We start from the raw sequence: 22708 nt of genomic DNA on the forward strand, positions 1-22708 counted from the left end.
GCCAAGTCACACATCGATGCTTGTCTGCCACTTATGGTCTGCTTGTAATGACTATTGCAACCTGCCCACCTTACTCTCCAGACTTGGCCCCTGCGGACTTTTTCTGTTTCCCTAGTTGAAAAGAACCTTGAAAGGTTGTCATTTCGCAAGTGTAGATGAAATTCAGCAGAACACGACAACACAGATGGGAAGTATCCATAAAAATGCATTCCAGGAGGCGTCCGAACAGTGGCAGAAACGACGGGAGCACTGCATTGGAAGCATTGGGAAGAACTTCGAAGGGAATAAGCACGTGTAATGTTGTAATTGTGGTAATAAAGTTTGTATTGCAAAAGTCTGGTCTTTTCTTTAACAGTCCACGTATAGATTTCACTTCGTTCTTTATGGACATTTTACTTTCCAGAATTAAACACAGGCTGACGTAATTTGTTACAAAGTTTGTAATAATAACAATTGAATAGTTTTGGGACAATATTGAATGAATATAGAAATCGCTACTATGTGAAACCATGGTTTGCTGTGATGAACAATAGATGGCTCTGGTTTCATGAGTATTTTCCTCTCAGTTTTATTTATTTCTTCTGATGGTAAAAATATGTCAATATCTTGATTCTTTTTTACAGAATTCAAGCTTTTATTAAAATTGAGAAGATAACCATATACAAGGAGATAGCAAAGTAAATTTTCTAATTGCTAGAGAAAAATATGTGTGACTGCCTTTTATTGGAGTACGAGAAAGATAATCTGTTCTTACAAATGGCTCTCATATTGAGATCATTGCATGACCTCGATATAGTATGTGACACACAAAACAGTTCATACTTGTTGTTATTAGTGTTCCCATTATTAGCGTTCAAAGAGTGTAAACACATTTTTCATGATATCGATATAGTATGTGACACACAAAACAGTTCATACTTGTTGTTATTAGTGTTCCCATTATTAGCGTTCAAAGAGTGTAAACACTATTTTGCATGATATCGATATAGTACATGACACGCAAAACAGTTCATACTTGCTGTTATAAGTGTTCCCATTATTAACATTCAAGGAGTGTAAACACTTTTTTGGGACACACAGTACAATACAAATGAACAAATAATATATTTACCTTCTGATCAGCATATGCAATAACCAAGTTGTTAGTTTTTGGATGTATTGCCAATGCTGTGGCCCTACGGTTGTACTTTGGCAAGGAAAACTTAAACTGAAAGAAAAGAAAAAGATACATTCACATTTCTAAAAAAATATATGCAAGAAGATGTACAGTCAAATTTCAGTGCTTGTTTTGGTGGAGAACAATAATTTAACTATCAAATGTCATTCTGCAGGAGCACAACAACCTGAAACACCAATCGGGGGTCACCCATTAGTGGATAGACCACCATCACATGACTTGTATGGAGTGGCCAAGCCAGAGTCCGGACTTCAATCCCATCAAGCACATGTGGGATGACCTGCAGCTAGGGCTGTGATCGATTGAATATTGATATTAACAATGCTGATAATATCGAAAATACCGATAACGAAGCAACAGAAAATACAGATATCAACGATCGTCCCTGCCCTCTTCTGGAGCTGTACCTGCTTGTAGCATCGAAACTATGCATCAAACAAAGAAATCTTTTTACAAAATATTTTGTGCTGTGTATATGCTGTATATTGTGACGAGACCAAGAACGAGATAATCATTTACAACTTGAGACCGAGTCTTTGCCAAGTATTGTCTCGCATCATATCGATACCATCCCTATACTTGGGCACACATGGGTAACCAGCAAGTTCTATAAAGTAGGAACCTTGTTCTTTTTATTGGTTGTTGAATATATTTGCTTTCCAGCTGGTAATTTCTTAGCCTTACCCCCTTCATGTTGTCGTATTTTCATGAATTTGGTCTTAAATTGCAGCTTAATGTCTGTATATTGTTGGTAGAGAAAAGTATATTTGTACGTCTAATGGTTTTTCTTTATTTCAGATGTGACTGAAAGATGGCAGCACCTGAAGCAACATTTACAGTGAAAGACCATAGAGTGGTGATAAAGTTTTTATTCCTGCAGATAAAGTCCGGCAAGGAGATACATGACACGTTGGTACAGACTTTGGGGGACCATTCCCCTGCATATGCCACTGTTAAGAACTGGGTAGCTAAATTTAAAACCGGCCATTTCAGCACAGATGATGAGCCACACACAGGAAGGCCAGCATGTGTGGTTGTTCCGGAAGTAATCGATGCTGTGCATGATCTAATTCTTCAAGATCGGCGAATTTCCACTAAAATCATTGCTGAGTCTCTAAACATCTCCCGTGAAAGAGTTGGTGTTATTATCCACGACAATCTAGGTATGAGTAAGGTTTCAGCAAAGTGGATCCCGAAACTTTTGAACGCTGATCAGCACCGTGACAGGGTGAGGACATCCAAAGTGATTCTTGATTATTTTCAAAAGGATGCGTCCACATTTTTGTCTCGATTGGTGACTGAGGATGAGACCTGGATATACCTCTATGATCCCGAAACAAAAGAACAGTCAAAGGCATAGACCCACTCTGAGTCACCATGCCCAAAGAAGGCCCGTGTGCAAAAGACGGCAGCCAAGGTGATGGCCAGTGTTTTTTGGGACAAAGACGGTGTACTGCTAATTGACTTTTTGGAAAAGGGTGCAACTATTACAGGGGCATATTATTCATCACTTCTTGATAATTTGAAGCAGACAATTAAGTCCAAACGACGTGGAAAATTGACAAATGGAATTCTGTATTTGCACGACAATGCCTCTCCACACACTGCACGCATTATCCAGCAAAAATTAAAGGATTTGAAGTTCACAGTCTTGGAACCCCTGCTTATTCACCAGATCTGGCCCCCTCTGACTACTTCCTATTTCCAAATCTCAAGAAATTTCTGAAGGGGGTCAGATTTGGGTCACTTTCTGAGGCACAGTATGCTGTACGTACGTGGTTAGCGGACCAACCAAAATATTTTTTTTTGGGGGGGGGTTACAACAACTGGAGAAAAGACTTAGGAAGTGTGTTCACCTCAGAGGGGCACAGAGGGGATTATGTTGAATAAAAAAAAATGATTCCCATCTCTGTCTCATTTGTTTCTTGCAAAGGCTAAGAAATTACCAGCACCCCCTCGTAATATGTGTAACTTTAACAATTTTTTGAACGTCACAATTGGGGAAGAGACATGAATTTCAGGTGGCAACTTGTTCCAAAGGCCTGCTGAGTTAACAGTAAAAGAATTTGCATAAAAGTTGGATTTGTGGAGTGGAATGGAGAGCAGAGACCTTTCGCGCGATCTGGTGTTGCGGCTGTGAAAGTCGGAAAGATGTTGAAATCGGTTATAGAGATATTGCGGGTCTTTTAATTGGAGGATTTTGTACAGTAAAATTAACTTATGAAAATTACGTTTATCGCTTAATTTAAGCCACTCGACCTTCGCAAAGTACGATGTCAAATGCTCTGAATATTTTAGATCGAAAACGAAACAAATGCAGGCATTTTGAATTCGCTGCAGCCGTTTAGCTTGCTCGTGATTGACATCCAAGAAAGCAATGTCGCAATAGTCAACAATGGGAAATACAAGAGACTGGACCAGTTTAATTTTTATGCGTTCAGGGAGGAAGTTTTTGAGCCGATAGAGTGAATGCAATGCACCGAAAGCTCTTCTAGATACAGAGTTAACTTGCTCTGCCCAGGTGAGATGGTGGTTGAGTATCACACCCAGATTCTTAACAGTAGTGGAGAAGGGCAGATGAATATTATTTACGTTGAGTCTAGGGAGGCTAGATTTATCTATTTTGCTCAAAATTCTAGGGGAACCTACAAGAATACACTGGGTTTTAGTCGGGTTTAGATGTAAGCCATGGTGTGCAGACCAAGTACTTATTTGTTTAAGGTCATTGTTCACAATTTCTATTGCATGCAGTATTTCTTGCGGGGGGAAAGAGAAATATAACTGAAAATCGTCGGAATAGATATGGTATTTACAGCAGTTAAGCACCGTCGGGAGGTCGTTTATATACATAGCAAATAAGAGGGGGCCGAGTACAGTGCCTTGAGGGACACCACATGGAATGTTTTTCCACGACGATTTTCCATATAGGTCAACGACACATTGTTGACGTTCTTGTAGATAGGAGTAGAACCAATTAACTGCGGAGTCAGAAAAATTGAATATCGATGATAATTTAGCGAGTAGAATTTCATGATCAATTGTCTGAAAAGCTTTTGTAAAGTCTAGAAGTACGAGAATTGTAAGTTGTTTATTGTCCATGGCTAGCCTCATGTCATCGGTTACGTTGACAAGAGCCATGCAAGTGCTGTGGTTACTTCGAAAGCCAGACTGAAGAGGATCTATTAAATTATTTCGCGTTAGAAAGTCCCGGTTTTGATCGCTGACGAGATGCTCTAGGGCTTTAGACAAGGCTGGGAGGATGCTGATTGGTCGGTAATCGTTGACGTTTATTATGTTGTTTGTTTTAGGTATAGGGCGTACCAGGGCGAGTTTCCAAGACGAGGGAAATGCGCCGGTAATTAAAGAAAAATTAAAAATATGAGTGATAGTAGCAAGTACGTGGTAGAGAATTTTTTTAATCATGAGGATAGAAATTTCATCTACTCCTACGGCCGATGACTTTATCTTCTGTAACGATTTTCTGACCTGTTCTGGCGAAAAATAAGAAAAACAAAATTTTGGAGCAGTTGTGGAGTGTGTTTCAATGTTACGAATCGTTTCGTGTTGCACATTATCATCGACGATCGGAAGATCACAAAAGTGATCGTTCAATACTTCCGGTGGAAATTTATTAATGGATTCGTGGTTTCTCCGCTTCCCAACTCCCAGTATTTTCAATTTTTTCCAGAGGACGTCAGGTTTGCTTTCGTATGTTAGTAGTTCAGACGCGAATCGGCGCTTTGATTTTCGTACTTCCTGGGTGCAACGGTTCCTCAGGATTCTGTAATTTTCAAAGATGGATGTGTTATGATCACCAACCTTGATCCCCTTCCTATATTTGGTGTACGCTTTGTCACGCATCGCCATAAGCCGATGCAACTCGTCCGTCAGCCAGGGAGCAGGGGGACGCGAAACACGCTTCTTCCTGACTGGAGCATGTTTATCGTACAATTGGAGGATAAAGGTATTTAACAATGAAACTTGCTCATCCACTGTAGGTAACGTACTGATTAAATGCCATGGTAAAAGGGCAGCGTCTTCATTTAGGCGGGCTTCGTTAATGTTTTTGAAGTCTCTATAGAAACTTGTTTTGCTTTATATTTAGGAACGCGAAGATAATAGGACACATAAATTAAATCGTGGTAGGAAATTCCAGGCACTGGTATTTGGCCATGGCACGTTACACGATTTTCGTCAGAAACCAAGATGACGTCAAGCCATGAGTCGGAAGTTGCCGTGTGGTGGGTTGGATTTAAATGGCATATTGAAAGATTTAAAGCAGAGAACGTGTCACGGAATTCTATAACCTTTTCTTTTTTGCTACATAGGTCGGTATTCATACCTCCCAGAACGATCGTGTGTGAATATTTTTGGTAGAAAGTTTGCAACGTCGTTCTCGAAGTTATCAAGGCGAGTGCAAGGTGGACGATAGACTACCGCCAGGAGGAGTTTTTGTTGACAGATACTGATTTCGAGGATTATATATTCCGATGAACCGTCATAGGCATCGGGCGACTTTGAGATAATTTTGGCAGGGATGTCCTCGCGCAAATAAATTGCCACTCCCCCTCCCCTCTTTCCGATTCTGTCTTTCCTAAATAAACGAAATCCCGGAAGATGCACCAGATCGTCCGAAAGACTCTCCTTCAACCATGTTTCCGAGACCAGTAAGGCATGCACGTCTTTGTTTATTTGAATTATATTTTCTACTTCTAGGAAATGAGCGAGAATACTTTGCGCGTTGATATGAATTGCGTTAAAGCTGCCGGGTGCAAGATTCAGCTGCGGCCCAGAATATGGATAAACCGTTTCTGTTTGTAGCGCTGCAGTTAAGTAGGAAAGGCCATTGTTGCTGTTTGTTGGAGAGATACAAATGTTGCAAAGTTGGTTGAAGAAGTTCGACGTCGGCGTTGCCGGATTTACATTACACAGATCGTCTCTATCAGCCATAATATTGCTTACGGTTTTTAGAAGTGCTGTCAAATGGATGGAAAGCACACATTTTAAAAGAGATTACATATATAATTAGTTTAAAAAAGATTTGACTTACCATAAAAGTAGCGTTGATGAAAGGCAGGTGCAGTGAACACAGAAATAATAATACACTTCCATTAGATTTAAATTTAAAGACACTCACATGGACGGAACATATGCACAAGGATGAAAAATTGATACGCAAAGATAAAATAGTTTCACGCGCTTGTACACAATAAAAACACATAACACACAACACACACACAGTTGCATTATTTAAACATACACTCATGAATCCTTATTGCAAATTTACTTTTCCTCCCGCATTTATTTCATGTTGTCAAGTGCCGCTAGTGTTGTGACGGATACTTTCTGGCCAGTCTGTAAGAGTATGATAATTCTTCCATCTTAGGTCCACACGTTCCGTTGCCCGTGGCGGTCTTTTGCCCTCCGCAACACATCTTGTCGCACGGACGTCAGGGATTCGGTGATGAGCAGCTTCGTACCTTTCAGAGATTTCTTCCGCCTCCAAACTTCGTCCCTGGTGCTGTAGCTGGTCAGACGAAAGATGATGGGCCTCCTTCCTTCACGGACGGCATCGGCGGCGGTTCTTCTTTGAGGGCCAAGGCAGTGAGATCTTTCGATGTGCTCCAGAGTGATGTGTTGTAAGTTTAGATTCTTGTGGAGAACGTCAAGTACCAGGGAGTCTGTATTTTCATTCGATCTTTCAGGAACGCCATGCAGGATGAGGCAGTTTCTCCGAGAGTACATTTCGAGGTCGTCGATTCTGATGGCATTTTCTGCCGTTTCCTTCCTTAAAATCTGCAGGTCGGACTTCACAACTTTGAATGTGTCTTCAACCTCCTCCTTGAATTTCTTGAAGGAAGCGCAGAGATCTTGCAACGGTGTAACGGTGCTGCTGCCCACGCTGTTAGGGGCTGGCTGCTGCTCGACGATCTCTTTCAGGCGGCTCTCACAGTCCCGTAGCATCGACTCCACACCGTCTACCCGAGTTGAGACTGTATTGATAGATGGCTTCGACATTGCAATCTTTGATTATTCAATTCCTGGTATCACAACACTTCACGACGCTTCAGCAAATAGTTGCAAGTTGCCGGCGGGTGGAATATATAAAGTTCTAGATATAAATATCTCAATGAGCCAGGCTAAATTCGGGAGAAATTGCGGAGCTCCAACTACGCGTAGACCATACAGTCTGCCATCTTGACATATATTTTAGAAAAATATGTTGAATTTTATGATATTGAAAGGAAAAGTATCCCTCCCCAAGAATTTTGATGGCGTGGTCTGCATCATTATCCCCTCCCCTTTCCTGTTGGCACCCCTGGTCCAGATTGATGCTCCATAAAATGCAAAAATCCGTACATCCTGGTTCTTAAATGAAGCAGCTTACAGTATGAAGTGAAATGAACAACCATTTTGCGTGATCCCTTTATGTCCGTTGCATGTGCCCGGTGTGTGTGTTTTGTGTCGCTATATCATGGGGTCTTGTTCCCTACTCTTCTGCAGGACATGTCAAGTAATATTTTTTACTTTCATTTTATATTGTGGCTGGTAGCAGTGACAGATTTGAAGAGGAGCTAGGGAATCTCCCCCTCCATACATTTTCTTCCCCCACCTCTACATCTTATTTAATTCCCAACCAGGGAAGGAACTTTCCCCTTCCATGTTTCCTGTAATTTTTGTCCTTTTTAATGAATGTTTATAGTTAATTTCACACTAGTAAGTTGGTGTTAATTGTCAGGTTTTACACTAAAATTTCAATCAAATTGGTGGTTTGCAAGGAAATTTTGAAAAATTTTCTTGCTCGCAAATCTAACGTTACTGTACAATTTACATCAAGTTTTTACTTGATAGGTGCCCGATCATTAAATAAATTTTTGTTGGTTTTCAATATATATCTAAATAGAAAGGATTTTGCTGTCAAGTTTTTGCTGTCAAGATATAGATATTTCTAAATGTTATGTTCTATAAAAAATTAATGACACCCCCCCCCCCCCACACACACATAATTCACCTTTATTACTGTTAAACTTTTTAAAATGGACTTGGCTTACAAGCTTTGAGCCCTGAAGTGGAAATAAATCGGCACGTATATTTAAGATAAGGGATTCTTGGCACACCCCTCGGACAAAATTGTGTCTACTGCCTTGCCTTCCGAAGGTAAAAATCTCCAAATGTGAAGATAGGAAGCTATGACATCCCCACCATCCCCGTTCTACATTTTCTTGAATTCAAACACTGCCTGGTAGCATATTTTCTCTCGTTTTCACTTTTCCTGTTTAATCGATAGATGGTCTACCTGACTATAATGCTCGTCAGTAACACAGTACACTAGAAATTACGGTATATACAGGTATATACATACGTATATGCATATGAAATGAGAACTTCTTTTCTGTGCCAGTTGATTCTTGAGATGTCCCGTGGCTGACGTCTTCCGTCGAGGTTCACAAATGGTTACGAATTTCTCCGAATGCCAGACCAACCTCCTGAGACATCCAAACGCTTGGACTGCACTCGGCGAACCATGATATCTCAGGGGTGATTCTTGGAATTTGACCACAGCTGCAGATCCAACCCACTTTCAGTTTCTTCCTCTATGGAAACCACAGAAACCGGCCTAGCGATCTGGTGGCAGGTGGGGCAACCGTCCTCCCCCAAAAAGCCTGCTTTACCCCCGTGAAAAATATAGAACACATTTCTACCTGGAATTCTCACTAATCATTACAATTATATCCTGTATTACTTTAGCAACATAACAAAGACATTTATTGATTTTGTGATTTATTAAGAAGTGTGGGATTCCGTATAATGTCGTACCAGGATTGGCAGAAAAAAAAAATACCCTTCCAGATTCAGACTTCGGGAAATGATTTAGCAATTTTCAGTATCTAGAACAGTTGTGATATTTCGAATAGTCTTGTATTAAAGGTGCCTAATGTGTTTTTCTTTGATGCGTTGCTATGAAGTTTGAACTGTTAAATTTTTGTTTCTCAAGTCTACCATTTGGTAATAGTGATTCATGTGGTAGAGAGAGGGAGTGTATATTTGATTTTTGTTCCTTAGCGTTACTTTCCTGCCACTTCTAGCTATCGCGACAAGTGATGATGTGAAATTGATGAAGAGACTCTCACAAACAGTGCTGCAAACGCAGGGGGCATCCCCACTCCCCAAACCTTGGATGAAAGTCCATTCTAGCTGCGGAAAACAGATGGACCTTGATACTGAATTTTTAATGTTTTATAGTGTAAGAGCCGTGGTGGTCTAGTTTGTCGACCTATGTGGTGATGGGTGCAGCACACTATGACGGCAGGGATCTCGGGTTCAAATCCTGGTTCGGACATGGATGTTTGTGATTGTCTGTCGTCAATGAACAAGTTGAGATTAATTGAGATGAGGTTTGTGTGGGAAAGCTGCTGCTTAGGGGCTTCCCTTTGGAAAAAAAAAAAGTCGGTATGGCGTGTGACTTCCACATGAGAGACCCGGGTTAGATTCCCGTGGTGGGTGATCTAAAGTTGGAATTTCCCAACCTTGTCTCCACATAAAGCGGCTCTGCAACTCACCCAGCTTAAAATCAATTGGTACCTGGGAGATAAAACTGGCCGGAGCACAGTACTGATCACATCACCTCCAAAAAGACCAAGATCGAGAATGTGTGGGACCCTACCCTCAAATCCTCTAACTGTGCCTTCATGGCACAGTGCTACATGCACAGGGAACTTTACCTTTTTATAGTGTTTGCAATGGAATTGAAATATTATATTGGCATAAAGACTTAAATTTTGTGTCAGAAATGTTTCATTGCATTAGTGATAAGAGCTTTCGAAATGATTGATTCAATTATTAATTGGTCTTAATGTACCCATTATGTAAAATTCATACATCCACAACCCGAAATTCGGACACTTGGGCCGAACTGCGTGCGAAGTGGTTAGCATAGCATGCCAAAATGCCGGGTGCCATGGGTTCGAAACCAGGTTAGGGCATAGGAGTTCTTTGTGAGCAGCCGTCAACAATTTTGTGTAATCCCCATTCTTCATCATTGTCGCAATTATCAAAACGTAGCAGAAAGTAACAAATAATAACCAAATTAATCAGTCAATCAATGGACACTCGGTTCTAGAATCCAGATCCAGGTACCCGGTTCTGGTTACCCCGAACTTTATATTGTTGGCCATCCCTAGTATATATGTATTTACGTGGACGTCGGCAGGATTTTTTCCAGGGAGGAACAAGGAAGGTATTTTACCAGTGTGGGGGGGGGGGGGGGTGCAAACAAGGCACATTTTCCCCTAATAATAGTGTTGTTCCCTCAAAACACATTGCTTAAATTTGAATTTATCATGTTCGTGCAATATTTAACACATATTAATGTGGCTGAAATGAAATTATATGTGTGAAATATATAATTTTTGTTGACTTTCAATTTTCAGGGGTGGGTTTCCGGATGCCCATTTGTATTTATTCCTGTTGGCATAGTGGTATAACATCATCGCCTTGTAATCAAGGAGTCACGAGGTCGATACCCGGTGGAGGCACATTGTGATTTGGACCCTACTTTAAACTGTAGGCTCACTATCCTTTCTGAGGATAAAAGGAATTTAAAAAAAAAAAGTGTCATTTTTACCTATAAAGTATGATCCGTATCTACATTAATAATGGAAGAATATGTGATAATGTATTTTACATTAATAATAATAATGCTACAAGCAGCTCAATTACGGAAACGCCACTGCTTTAGAAACATAATTCACCCTCGCAGTAAGTTGACGCGTATTCTCACTCCACATCCCAACTTCATATTTTCGTGAGTTCGGAACACACTTCACCAATTTCATTCCACCATTTCCAGTCTACAATTTAAAGAGCTACCCAGTTAGAAGTTCAAAAGACACCCTGCTTTCTGTTCATCTTCTAAACCTGTTGTGTGTTGGGTCGAAACCACAGGCCATATTCAAACCTTCTTTCAACAAGTTCGTTAAGCGACCTCGACCGCGAGCACCTGCAGTGAGCTCGCCGGCCAGCAGCAGTGTTGCCCTGTCAAGAAAAGTGAAAACAATGCAAATAAAAATGAATTAATTAATTTTCGGAACGTTGATGCAGAAAATGAAAATATTAATCATTGGTTGTCTAGAAACATCCTTTCTCGGTGTTCAGTCACAATTTGAAAATTTTCTGTCGACTGGTTCTTGAGATAATTGTGACCAAAGTTACCCCCATAAGCTTACATGGAAAATGCTCAAACTTTTCGCTGGAGTAGGACATCCTTAACTTGTTGGATAATCTCCCACCTCGGCAGGTGAGAGTTAGACCGGCAGTCCGTGGGTAGGGCCTGGCCCTCACGGGTTGTTGCACCACGCAGGCACGTATCCAGGAATTCCTTTCGGGGGGGGGGGGGGGGGGGGCTCAACAGCATTTTTAAGAGTATAGTAAGAACCTCACAATTGTATATTTAAGACCAGTGGTGGCAATTGGGTTTCAAAACGGGGGGGGGGGGGGGGTGCAAGGAAAGTTTACTTTCTCTTGGTAGACAAGGCTTAACATTAAGAGGCCATAATGTTGAGGGGAAAAAATGGGGAGCAACTATCCCTTAAATCGTCGCCACTGTAAGGCTGTCGTTTTAATCAGAACGTGAAATCGGAACATTTTTTACCACTCGACTCCTCTGTTTCCATGCATTAACATTGTGTGCCGGAACCATCTCAGTATGTGTGTTTGTCCATTTCATCTCATCAGACATAAAACCATCTATGGTGTCTTTGTGAGTATTTTTACGAAACTGTTACACATGCACGGGATGGACAATCCCCTCGACAACGCGAGATTCAAATTGTGGGATGCGAACTGGATGCAGACAGCTCTCGATTATTTCTCCCTGATTCGAGCCTGAACACCACTAAAGTGTTTTGTCCTCCCATGTTTGCAGCTCTTATTAAAAGCCGAAACCCACCAAATTGTTCAGATTCAGGCCTTAGCACTCACAAGTGTTCAAAAATGCCTGTCACAGGTTCCGCTGTCTTGTCATATATCGGCACGAAATAAAGGAAGTCTTCTCGAATACGGCTGGATCACGAAACAATTAATGCACAGTGAAAACCCTTCCGTTCCCAACACATCTAATGTTTCGTCTCCCAGTATGATCAAATGCTTACTCATTTATCTCCAGTGATGTGCCCAAGGGAGGGTTGGTGAGGTCATAACCCCATTTGACCCAGTATTCTTTTCTTTTTTTTTAAAAAAAGAAGAAGAACGTCAAAGACAGGAAAAAATGACAAAATCAGGACTGACCACCAAAAATAGTAGATATGCGTAACCCCTCTCCATTCCGAAAATCGTGGGCACGCCACTCTTTATTTTGGACACGTTTTTTAAAATCAACTCACCAGAAGTTTTATCATTCCGTATTGGAGATTAAAGTAAGATGCATTCTTCCTGTAGGTTTGGATATGATCCTTTAGGGTGCTGTCGTCTGCCTGCCTTCACACCTAACCTTAACAAGGACCTAATTTTCCATCCTTGTGACTTGGATTTTCAAGACTTAGGAAGGTTTCACACCGAAGGACACCTGATACATGTCGATTGGAATGGGCCAACCAACAGCAACGTTTCACACCGTAGCGACACAAAAGGCCTCACAAAGCTAATTTCGATTTGTGAAATCCTCAGGCGACAGGGTGTGAAATCTCCCTTATTAGGCCACTGTCATTGTCACCTCGAAGTAGTAGCTCTTGTTGACAACAGAAGAAAAATTTCTCCTCAATCGGTGAGAATGCTCCTCAGTTTTCTTCTCTCTATATTTTCTGTGCTTGTTCACTATACAGGCAACACCTTACGATTTGATATACACAGGACATGCACTATGTAGACATTTTAACGAAAAATCGGTAGAAGTCAATGATGGCTAGGTGGCTCAGTTGGTAGAGCCCTGATTCGGGTTCTGGTAGAGCCTGCAATTTCCACCTAAAATGTCTACATATACAACATCTTCTTGCTTTCTCTTCTCGACATTCATAAAATTTTCGGCTGTCTCTTTATGGTAGTTAAGTGTTTGAATGTGTTTCGAACCCAGTGGGCTTAAAGAAAAGTATTTTTAGAGAGAGAGAGAGAGAGAGAGAGAGAGAGAGAGAGAGAGAGAGAGAGAGAGAGAGAGAGAGAGAGAGAGAGAGAGAGAGAGAGAGCGAGAGCGAGAGAGAGAGAGAGAGATATAGAGAGATAGAGAGAGAGAGAGAGAGAGAGAGAGAGAGAGGGGGGGGGCTTGATCTCTTTGGCCCTCGACCCGAACTAGCACTACATTGAGGCCCTGGAAGTCCTACTGTCGTCAATGTCTTCATTTTCGAATCACTATATCTTATAAAGCAACCAGAGGATGCTGACTGATCTGATCACCAATCGACTGTATGAATTGTCACACTTACCTCTGAAATCTCATTAACCGATTCTTTGTACAGATCAACCGAAAAATTGAATTCGCGTATTTATATCCTCATTATATTCTAGAACGTTCCGCAGATAAAACGATTCGTTAATATTGCCAATAGTTGACTCCTTCTCTCATTCAAGAACGTACCCTCTCCCGCCTTCCAGAGATTAGAAATTACAACGAATCGCCCTACGTGTGGCGCTACCTTTGTTGTGCAGCTTCCAAATGCTGACAAGTATCTACATAGTGCTCAAGTGCGCTGCGAGAACACCGAAAGCACAAGAAAAGTGAACGTGCAATATTATCAACAACAGGGTTATAGAACATTCTCCGTCTTGTCTCGATAATTGTCTATCTCCTTAAATCATCGTCACATTATTAAAAAAGGCAACAACTTAATTTTATCTAGTGTAAAATAAAAAAAATCCGGGGGAGGGGGGCTCGAGCCACCTCAACCCCACCTTGGATACGTGCTATTAAAAATAACAGGGTTATAGAACATTATCCGTCTTGTCTCGATAATTATTTCTCCCAAATTATCATCACGTTATTCAAGAAGCCAAAATTCTAATTTTATCTAGTGTAAACAGAAAAATTTCCTGAAAGGGGGCTCGAGTCTCCCGATTCCCGCATTGTTTACGTGCTGTTGACAATAATAGGGTTAGAGAACACTCTCAGTCTTGTCTCGATAATTACTTCTCTCAGATTTATAAATTTATTATCTTCACATTATTCAAGATGCCAAAAATCTAATTTTATCTAGTGTAAATTTAAAAATTTCCTTACTGGGTGCGGCTCGAGCCACCTTATCCCCACCTTGGATATGTGCTATTAACAATAACAGGGGTATAAAACATTCTCCGTCTTGCCTCGATAATTATTTCTCTCCTTAAATTATTTTCACATTATTCAATAAGCCAAAAATCTAATTTTATCTAACGTTGACTGAAAAATTTCCTGGGGAGAGGGTCGAGCCCCCTGTGCCCCATCTTGGATACGTGCTATTATCAATAACAGGGTTACGGAACATTCTCCGTCTTGCCTCGATAATTATTTCTCTCCTTAAAATATTGTCACATTATTTTATTTCACACCACAAGAAACAAAAAAAACTCATTTTATCTAGTGTAAATCTAAAACTTTCGGGGGGGGGGGGCTCAAGCCCCATAAGCCCCCCCTCTGGATACGTGCCTGGCACCACGGGTTGTTATTATTAAAAAAGAAGTACAGATTGTAAACTGTTTGCTTATATTTAAAAAATTATAACATATCAATACAATACTGCACTAATTTGTAAGACATTTATAAATATATCAGATCATTAAAATTATCGGTAATTTTCCCGATGAACAGATATGCCTATATCAGCCGATACCAACAGAGTACTGAATAATCTGCTCCATCACTATAACAAATTATAATTAATATAAATTAATAATAAATTACAGTGAAACCTCAATTTTACATTTGTCAGGGAACCAAGCTGGAAAAACTTAAAATGCAGGAAATTTAAAATTGAGGAAAATTTTACAATATTTTGCTACGTTGGGACCATAAAGATTGAATGTATAATGCAGGAAAATGTAAAATTCGGGAATGTGTATTGGATGTATATATCTAGGGGTACTATGTAATATATTCTAGGGATATGGGGGATTTTTTGGACAGCCTGTACACCAAATCTACTGATATCTTTAAGTAATTCTTACTTTTCCAGTCTTCAGACTCCAAACTCCTATATTACAATGATTGTCAGCAACAACCAATAGACTCCTGTCATTTATCACTGTCACTGCTAGATGGTGAATAGAATCTGTAATACCTGAAATGTTTAATAGAAAACCTAGTTTAATAATTTTATTTTTTTCTGATAATTACATGAAATACATTACTCAAAAATTGATTCTAAGGAACTGTAAAAAGATTGACATGGAACGAAGATTACTTGTGAAGTATAAGATGATGTATGACGTTTTTCAAGCACTTTAGGCGTAATGTATGAATATTACACGTCTCATTGCTTCCATAAAATGCAAACGCAACCTGGGATCAAAAAATAAGAAACTACTTACAATTTTTCGATTTTAGGCATCTGCCATCTTTTTTCAGTAGTCATGATAATTTTTTCACCTCGTTCTTTATTGATATTTTCTTTCCAGAATCAATACAGGCTGACATAATTTTACAAAGTTTCATAATAACAAATTTTTGAATGTTTTTTTTTCACAATATTGTCTGATTTTATCTTAGTATTGAATAATTCGAAAGCAAAACAGATTGAAAAAAATTGCTACTTTGTTGAAATATGATTTGCTATGGTGAACAATACATGGCTCTGGTCTTATGAGTATTTTTGTATAATTGTTCTTTATTGTTTCTGAATGTTTTACTGTCGTTTAATATCTTGATCTTTTTTACAGAATTTAGGCTTTTATTTAAAATTGAGAAGATAACCACATGTAAGAATATAACCAAGTTTAATTTCTAATTGACAAAGAAAAATGTACGTAACTGCCTTTTATAGAAGTATAAGACGGCTAATTTTTTCTTGCCAAATGGCTCCCATATCAAGATCATTTGCATGATATTGATCTAGATGATAGTGCTGAATTGATACTGATGCTGATCTATTGGTATCGGATGATATCAGTAGAAACAGCATCAGAAAGAATCAGTTGGAACTTATTATCTACACCAACCAATTCCTTTCTGGCATTATGATGTTTTGATCTGCAAAGATATGTTACACTTTTGCGGAATCTAATAAACCTGGAAATTATGCAGCATCAAAGTTCCAATTTATTTTCACGAATGCATGATTATTATTATTATTATTATTATTGAACTCAACAGGTTTCTACAACACCTATTTACAGAGATCATATTATAATAGCACAATTTCTTACATAACACCACGAATAACAATACTGTACAGTTCTGTAACATAAATTCAATCTGTTTTCTAGTCCATGTATTCATAATTGTTTTCTTGAATTGCAAATACATCGCGAACAAATAAATGCTTTTATTCTCTTTTCCTATAGCTTTGAAGAGCGAACTCATTTTCCAACAATGAGGCGCATGTAAAAAAAAGGGCACATTTCACTTTACTGCTTGTTACTCGCTCATACGCAACCCTACTCTGACGATTCTATCTCTGTTGCAAGCACAGAATACTAGGGCATGCTCCTGTGCATGCTCAACTTCATCAGTGTTGCCAACCACACGTAAAACATTATGGGCCTTTTTTTTTTTTTATGTGCGTTTCGTACATGACCTTCTGGAAACTCTTTGGCGAGTTCAGATATTGTGAACCGGTGATTGGAACGCACTTTCTCGTTTATTGTGATTGATAAACAAGTACATCTTGGCTATTTTTCGACGTAGTCACCATTAACCTCCAGACATTTCTGATAGCGTGGCACAAGCTTCCGTATACCTTCTGCGTAAAAATCTGCCACCCAAGAGTGCAGCCAGTCCAGAACTATGTCTGAGCACGTATCCATTTTCTTGTTTTTTTAAAAAATATCGGCCCCTTTTTCACATGTGCCTCATAGTTGGAAAATGAGTTTGTTCGCCAAATTTGAAGTGAAATCTGTCATACGATTTCTGAACGCCAAAGGACAGAATGCAGCTGACAACCATCCTCCCCGCTTGGGGCAAAATATCACATGTAGCTCTCCTTCTTTGATCTTTGTGAGCTTCTGTCAGCATTTTTGGTACCCACCTCGCCTCGTGCACAGTTTGTGATGAAAAAGTGGCTTGCATCGAAGCATTTCAACGACAGTGACGTGCTCAAGACATCAATTCGTCATGGACATTTGAACACGTTCCGTTCCACCTTACTGCTTGCTACTCGCATATACACAACCCCACTCTGACGATTCTATCTCTGTTGCAAGCACAGAATACTAGGGCATGCTCCTGTGCATGCTCAACTTCATCAGTGTTGCCAACCCCACGTAAAACATTATCGGCCCTTTTTTTTTTTTTTTGACATGCATCTCCTACATGACCTTTTCATTATATTTGTTCATGCTCTGCTCACATGGAAGGTTTCATGCTTACGTCATGTCAATGTTTGGAATTCATATTGCAAACTGTGAAAGGCACAGAGGAGATCAGAGTTCTCCATTAAAAATTTTCCAAAGTAGCATAAGGTCTCTGGGCTTCCTTCTGTGGTCGAGAGATCAATATTAAGATACATTTTTCTATGCTTAACATTATCAGTTTGCTCCATACAGAAAATTACATAAATTAATAACTTGCAGAAGCTAACTAACTAACTAACTCTCTAGCCTTCTTAAACCCGAAGGTTCATGGCTGCAGCAACACAGGCCTTCCATCTTTCCCTATCTTGAGCAAGATCTATATACTCTTTTCCATATCTACCGATTTCTCTTAGGTCCATCTCAACGTTGTCCCTCCATCTTCGTCTTGGCCTTCCTACAGGTCTCTTACCATCTGGTTTCCCAACAAGAATCCTGTATACTCCTCTTTCCTCTTCCATTCGTGCCACATGGCCTGCCCACCTAAGTCTTCTTAATTTGATTATTCTAATAATATCTGGACATGAATACAAATTATGTACTTCTAAATTATGTAACCTTCTCCACTCACCTGTCTCCTCATCCCTTTTAGGTCCAAAGATTTTCCTAAGGATCTTATTTTCAAATACTCTCAATTTATGTTCCTCTTTCAATGTAAGGGACCAAGTTTCACATCCATATAATACTACAGGCAAAATTACTGTTTTGTATATTTTAACTTTTAGTTTCTTAGATATTAAACGAGAAGACAAAAGTTTATGAAGAGAGAAGTAACATGCATTTCCTGAATTAAGCCTACTTTTTATTTCCTCTTTAATATAATTTTCATTTGTTAATATTACTCCTAAGTATTTGAATTTGGAAACTCTTTCAAACGAGTTGTTATCAATAATTAGATTTTGATTATTACCTAACACTTGGTTTTGGCCTGTAAGCATATATTTAGTTTTCTCTTTGTTAACTTCCAAACCTATCTCTTTAGCAGTTTTGAAAAATATTTTAGCATTATTCTTAATTGTAATCACATCATCCCCCAGTAAGTCTACATCATCTGCATATGCTAACAACTGAGTCACACCATTTAATTTTAGTCCTTCTTTAGTTTCTTTTACCTTCCTTACAGCATATTCTAAGGCAAAATTAAAGAGCAATGGAGATAATGCATCTCCTTGTTTTAACCCATCATGAATTGTAAATTTGTCAGACATATTAATACCCACACGAATTTTACTTTCTGTTTCACTGGTGCATATTTTTATCATACTAACAAGCTTCTTAGGTATTCCAAACTCGACTAATATATTATATAATTTATCTCTTTTGACCGAATCATATGCTTTTTTGAAATCAATGAATAGCTGATGGACATTTTGATTATATTCCCACTTTTTTTCAAGTGTCTGTCTGATGTGAAAAATTTGATCTGTAGTTGATCTGTTACGTTTAAATCCACATTGATAATCACCTATAATTTCATTAGCATATGGGGTTAGTCTTGTTAAAAGAATGTTAGATAATATTTTGTATGTTGTTGAGAGTAGAGAAATTCCACGGTAATTATTGCAGTTCATTTTATCACCTTTCTTAAACACAGGAACAATTATGGATTCTTTCCACTGTTGAGGGATTTCTTCTTTATTCCATATTAAACAAATTAATTTATGAATTTGACATATTAATGAATTTCCACCATATTTAATTAACTCAGCTGGTATTAAATCAATGCCAGGTGCTTTGTTATTCTTTAGCCTTTTAATAGCATCTTTAACTTCAGTCAAGTTAGGTTCTGGAACTAAAGGTTCTGCTGTGTGTACTTCATTTACTTCTGATTTATCTCCTACATGGACATTTAAAAGGTCATTAAAGTAGTTCTTCCATCTATTTAGAATATCGCATGGGTCAGCTAGAAAATCACCGTCTTTATCTTTTATCAAGTTTACTTTAGGTTGCCACCCCTTTCTAAACTCATTTACACCTTTATATAAATCTCTGATATTTTTATTTTTGCTATTTGTTTCAATTTCGTTAATTTTGCTTTTCAAGTAATCTCTTTTTTTACTTCGAAACGTGCGGTTAACTTCTCGCTTTATTCTATTATAATTGTTTAGATTTGTATCATCAGAGTTATTTAACCACCTAAGTCTAGCCTGATTTCTTATTTCTATTAGATTATGACATTCATTATCAAACCATGGCTTACTTTTTCTCGGTTTATGGTATCCTATACTTTCTTTAGCTGCTGATTCTATTGCATCACGTATGTGTTCCCAATTCTTATTTACGTCTGTTTCATTTATATTTTCATCATCATTTAAATCCTGCAAAATATCAAATCTATTTGACAGTTTAATTTGGTAATCTTTCTTAATTCTTTCATCAGTAAACTTTCCTGTATCAAATTTTAAAACTTTTAGATTTTGTTGCTTATGATTTAACACTGAGAGTCTCTCTCTTAATTTAGCAATTACTAAATAATGGTCACTGGCACAGTCAGCACCTCTATGTGTACGAACGTCAATTATACTAGTATGTCTTCTCTTATCAATGAGAATATGATCTATCTGATTATGAGTTTTACCATCTGGAGAAGACCAGGTATATTTATGGATATCTTTATGTTTAAAAGTGGTACTTTTCACAATTAAATTCTTTGAGGTTGCAAAAGTAATCAATCCTATACCATTATCATTACTTAATTCATGAAGACTTTCTTTACCAATCGTGGGTTTAAATGTCTCTTCTTTGCCAATCTGTGCATTACAGTCACCTAACAGAATTTTCATATCATACTGAGAAAATTTATCAAAGACCTGTTCTAACTCTGTATAAAAATCATCTTTAGTATTATCATCTTTATCTTCCGTTGGTGCATGTATGTTTATTAAAATAATTTTACACCACCTACCCTGTAAAACTGCATATGATATCCTATCATTAATAAATTCTACCGTTTTAAGAGCCGAGATAATTCTATTATTTATGAAAAAGCCTGTTCCAAAATTATGATTTTCAGTACCACCATAGAAAAAAGTATAATTTTTAGTTTTACAATTCCCTCCTCCTGGCCACCTAACTTCCTGGACAGCTACTACATCTAATTTATACTTCACTATCTCATTAACTGTACACTGAAATGCCCCAGGCCGGTAAAGACTCAGAACATTCCAGGTGCCTAATTTAATATCCTTATTCCTAACGTAGATCTTATCCTTAGTCCAGGGACCTCCCAAAGTAGTCCCCACCCGGAGATCCGAACGGGGGACTATTTTACCTCCGGAATATTTTACCTTGGGAACATCCATGGCCTTATATTGCTGTTTCTTGACATGTCTTTTTACAGTGCAGAGTTGTCAGCTCTACGTCTAACCCCCAATATGAATGGAGGAACTACTACACAAGACAAACACAAACACATTAGACAGCACAACTACTACACAAGACACACACAAACACATCACAACTATAACACAATATAAACATAAACAAACTACACACCACAACTACTACACAAGACAAACACAAACAAATTAGACAACACAACTACTATGCAAGACAAAACTAACATACTAGACATCACAACTACTACACAAACATACTAGACAGCACAACTACTACACAAACATACTAGACAGCACAACTACAACACAAGACACATACATACACACCACTGATACTACACAGGACATTGGGAATTAGAACAAAGCACAATTCTGCGAGAATATGAAAAAAAAGGGGGGGGGAATGTCCAACTAAAAAATGTAAAAAAATTCATTCCCTACAAATGAAAATTATTTCTATCACTGCCAGGGATGTTTTTATGCCCCTCAAAGAAAATAAGATTGAAACCATGTAGTTTACCATTTTTTAACAAACACAATTGAAAAATCATTCGTGTCCATTAATGGTCCACTGGCAGAAGCAGCAACATTAATTTTTTTCCAGAATGCCATTTCTCGGTGAGAAAAGCAGATAACAAATTATGGAAGGGTCATAATTGACTGACTGATGACTGATGCCTAGAGGCACATATTTTTGGTAGATAACAAAGCAAAATTTCGGTAGAAAAACAGAGTCAATTTCGGGTTCAAAAGCGGTAAATAAAATTAAATTTCACTGTTACAGAGGTGAAAAAGTGGTATATAAAATGACATTTTGGTTTTAAAAAAGTGAGCATATCCAAAATTTGATTTAAAAACTGCACTTACTACACAAAATAAACATATCCCTTCTAATAGCACATTTATGTAGCTACCAGAGTATTAAGTGTATTCCTGTATAATATTCTTGATTCTCAAATATATACAGCAGAATAGATCAATTTTCCATGAATTGCATAACTCACAGGATAATTCTGATATCAGAAAGTGTCGTGTCAGTAAATAAACTCGAAATTTCGTTCTTAAGAGTCTATTTCGCATCATTTCGTGACAAAACAAGATAGGGAAATGAACCTCCCAGCTTTCAGAACATGAAAAATTAACATTAAAATGTGTTATTTCACATTTAGTTTTCTCGTCAAAAAACGAAATATGCATGCCTCTACTGATGACATTTCAATCTGTCATTTGCGACCAATATTGGCCATGTGCAGCATTTGATGGTGTTATGACTTGCGATTATGTGAGTTAAGTGAAAAAGTGCAATTTTAGAGACATATCACCTTAGCTGGCAATACTATCAGGTCAAAATTTTGTCATGTGCCTAGATAGGGGCCATACATTTACGTGAAAAATCATAAATCATAATTTTGCACCAAAATTGGACTTTTTAAGTGTAAAATTGTATCCACCTTGCAATAAATGTCCCGATTAAATCATTAAACTAACCATGTATGCTATCATCGAGTTAGTACATTTGCATGATGGTACATACATTTCATACACATCTGGCTTACCAAAATTGGGATAGCAGTTGAAGACTTGTCCCTTTGTGAATTACAATAAAACCAGAGAAATTTTCTTGGTTTGATTTGATTGCTTTGGTGTTTTAAGTCCACTTTATGTGCAGTAAGGCTAATCGGGACTGGATCTACAGCTTAAAGTGGGATCTAAACCACTATGAGCC

General features: G+C 38.4%; 1 protein-coding gene across 1 annotated transcript in view; it reads right to left on the reverse strand.

Annotated features, from left to right (window-relative positions):
- The window catches only part of l(3)72Dn (UTP4 small subunit processome component l(3)72Dn), a 136681-nt gene that overhangs the window by 68425 nt on the left and 45548 nt on the right, over nucleotides 1–22708 (reverse strand). Inside the window, exons 11-12 of the mRNA XM_083143707.1 lie at nucleotides 15305–15417; nucleotides 1112–1207 (exon numbers count right to left, since the gene is read on the reverse strand). Of these exons, the coding sequence (XP_082999833.1) occupies nucleotides 1112–1207; nucleotides 15305–15417 (209 nt within the window). The remainder of the gene's footprint in view (nucleotides 1–1111; nucleotides 1208–15304; nucleotides 15418–22708) is intronic.

The sequence above is a fragment of the Lepisma saccharinum genome, chromosome 22 (assembly GCF_977018435.1).
Source record: "Lepisma saccharinum chromosome 22, izLepSacc3.1, whole genome shotgun sequence".
Classification (NCBI taxonomy): Eukaryota; Metazoa; Arthropoda; class Insecta; order Zygentoma; family Lepismatidae; genus Lepisma; species Lepisma saccharinum.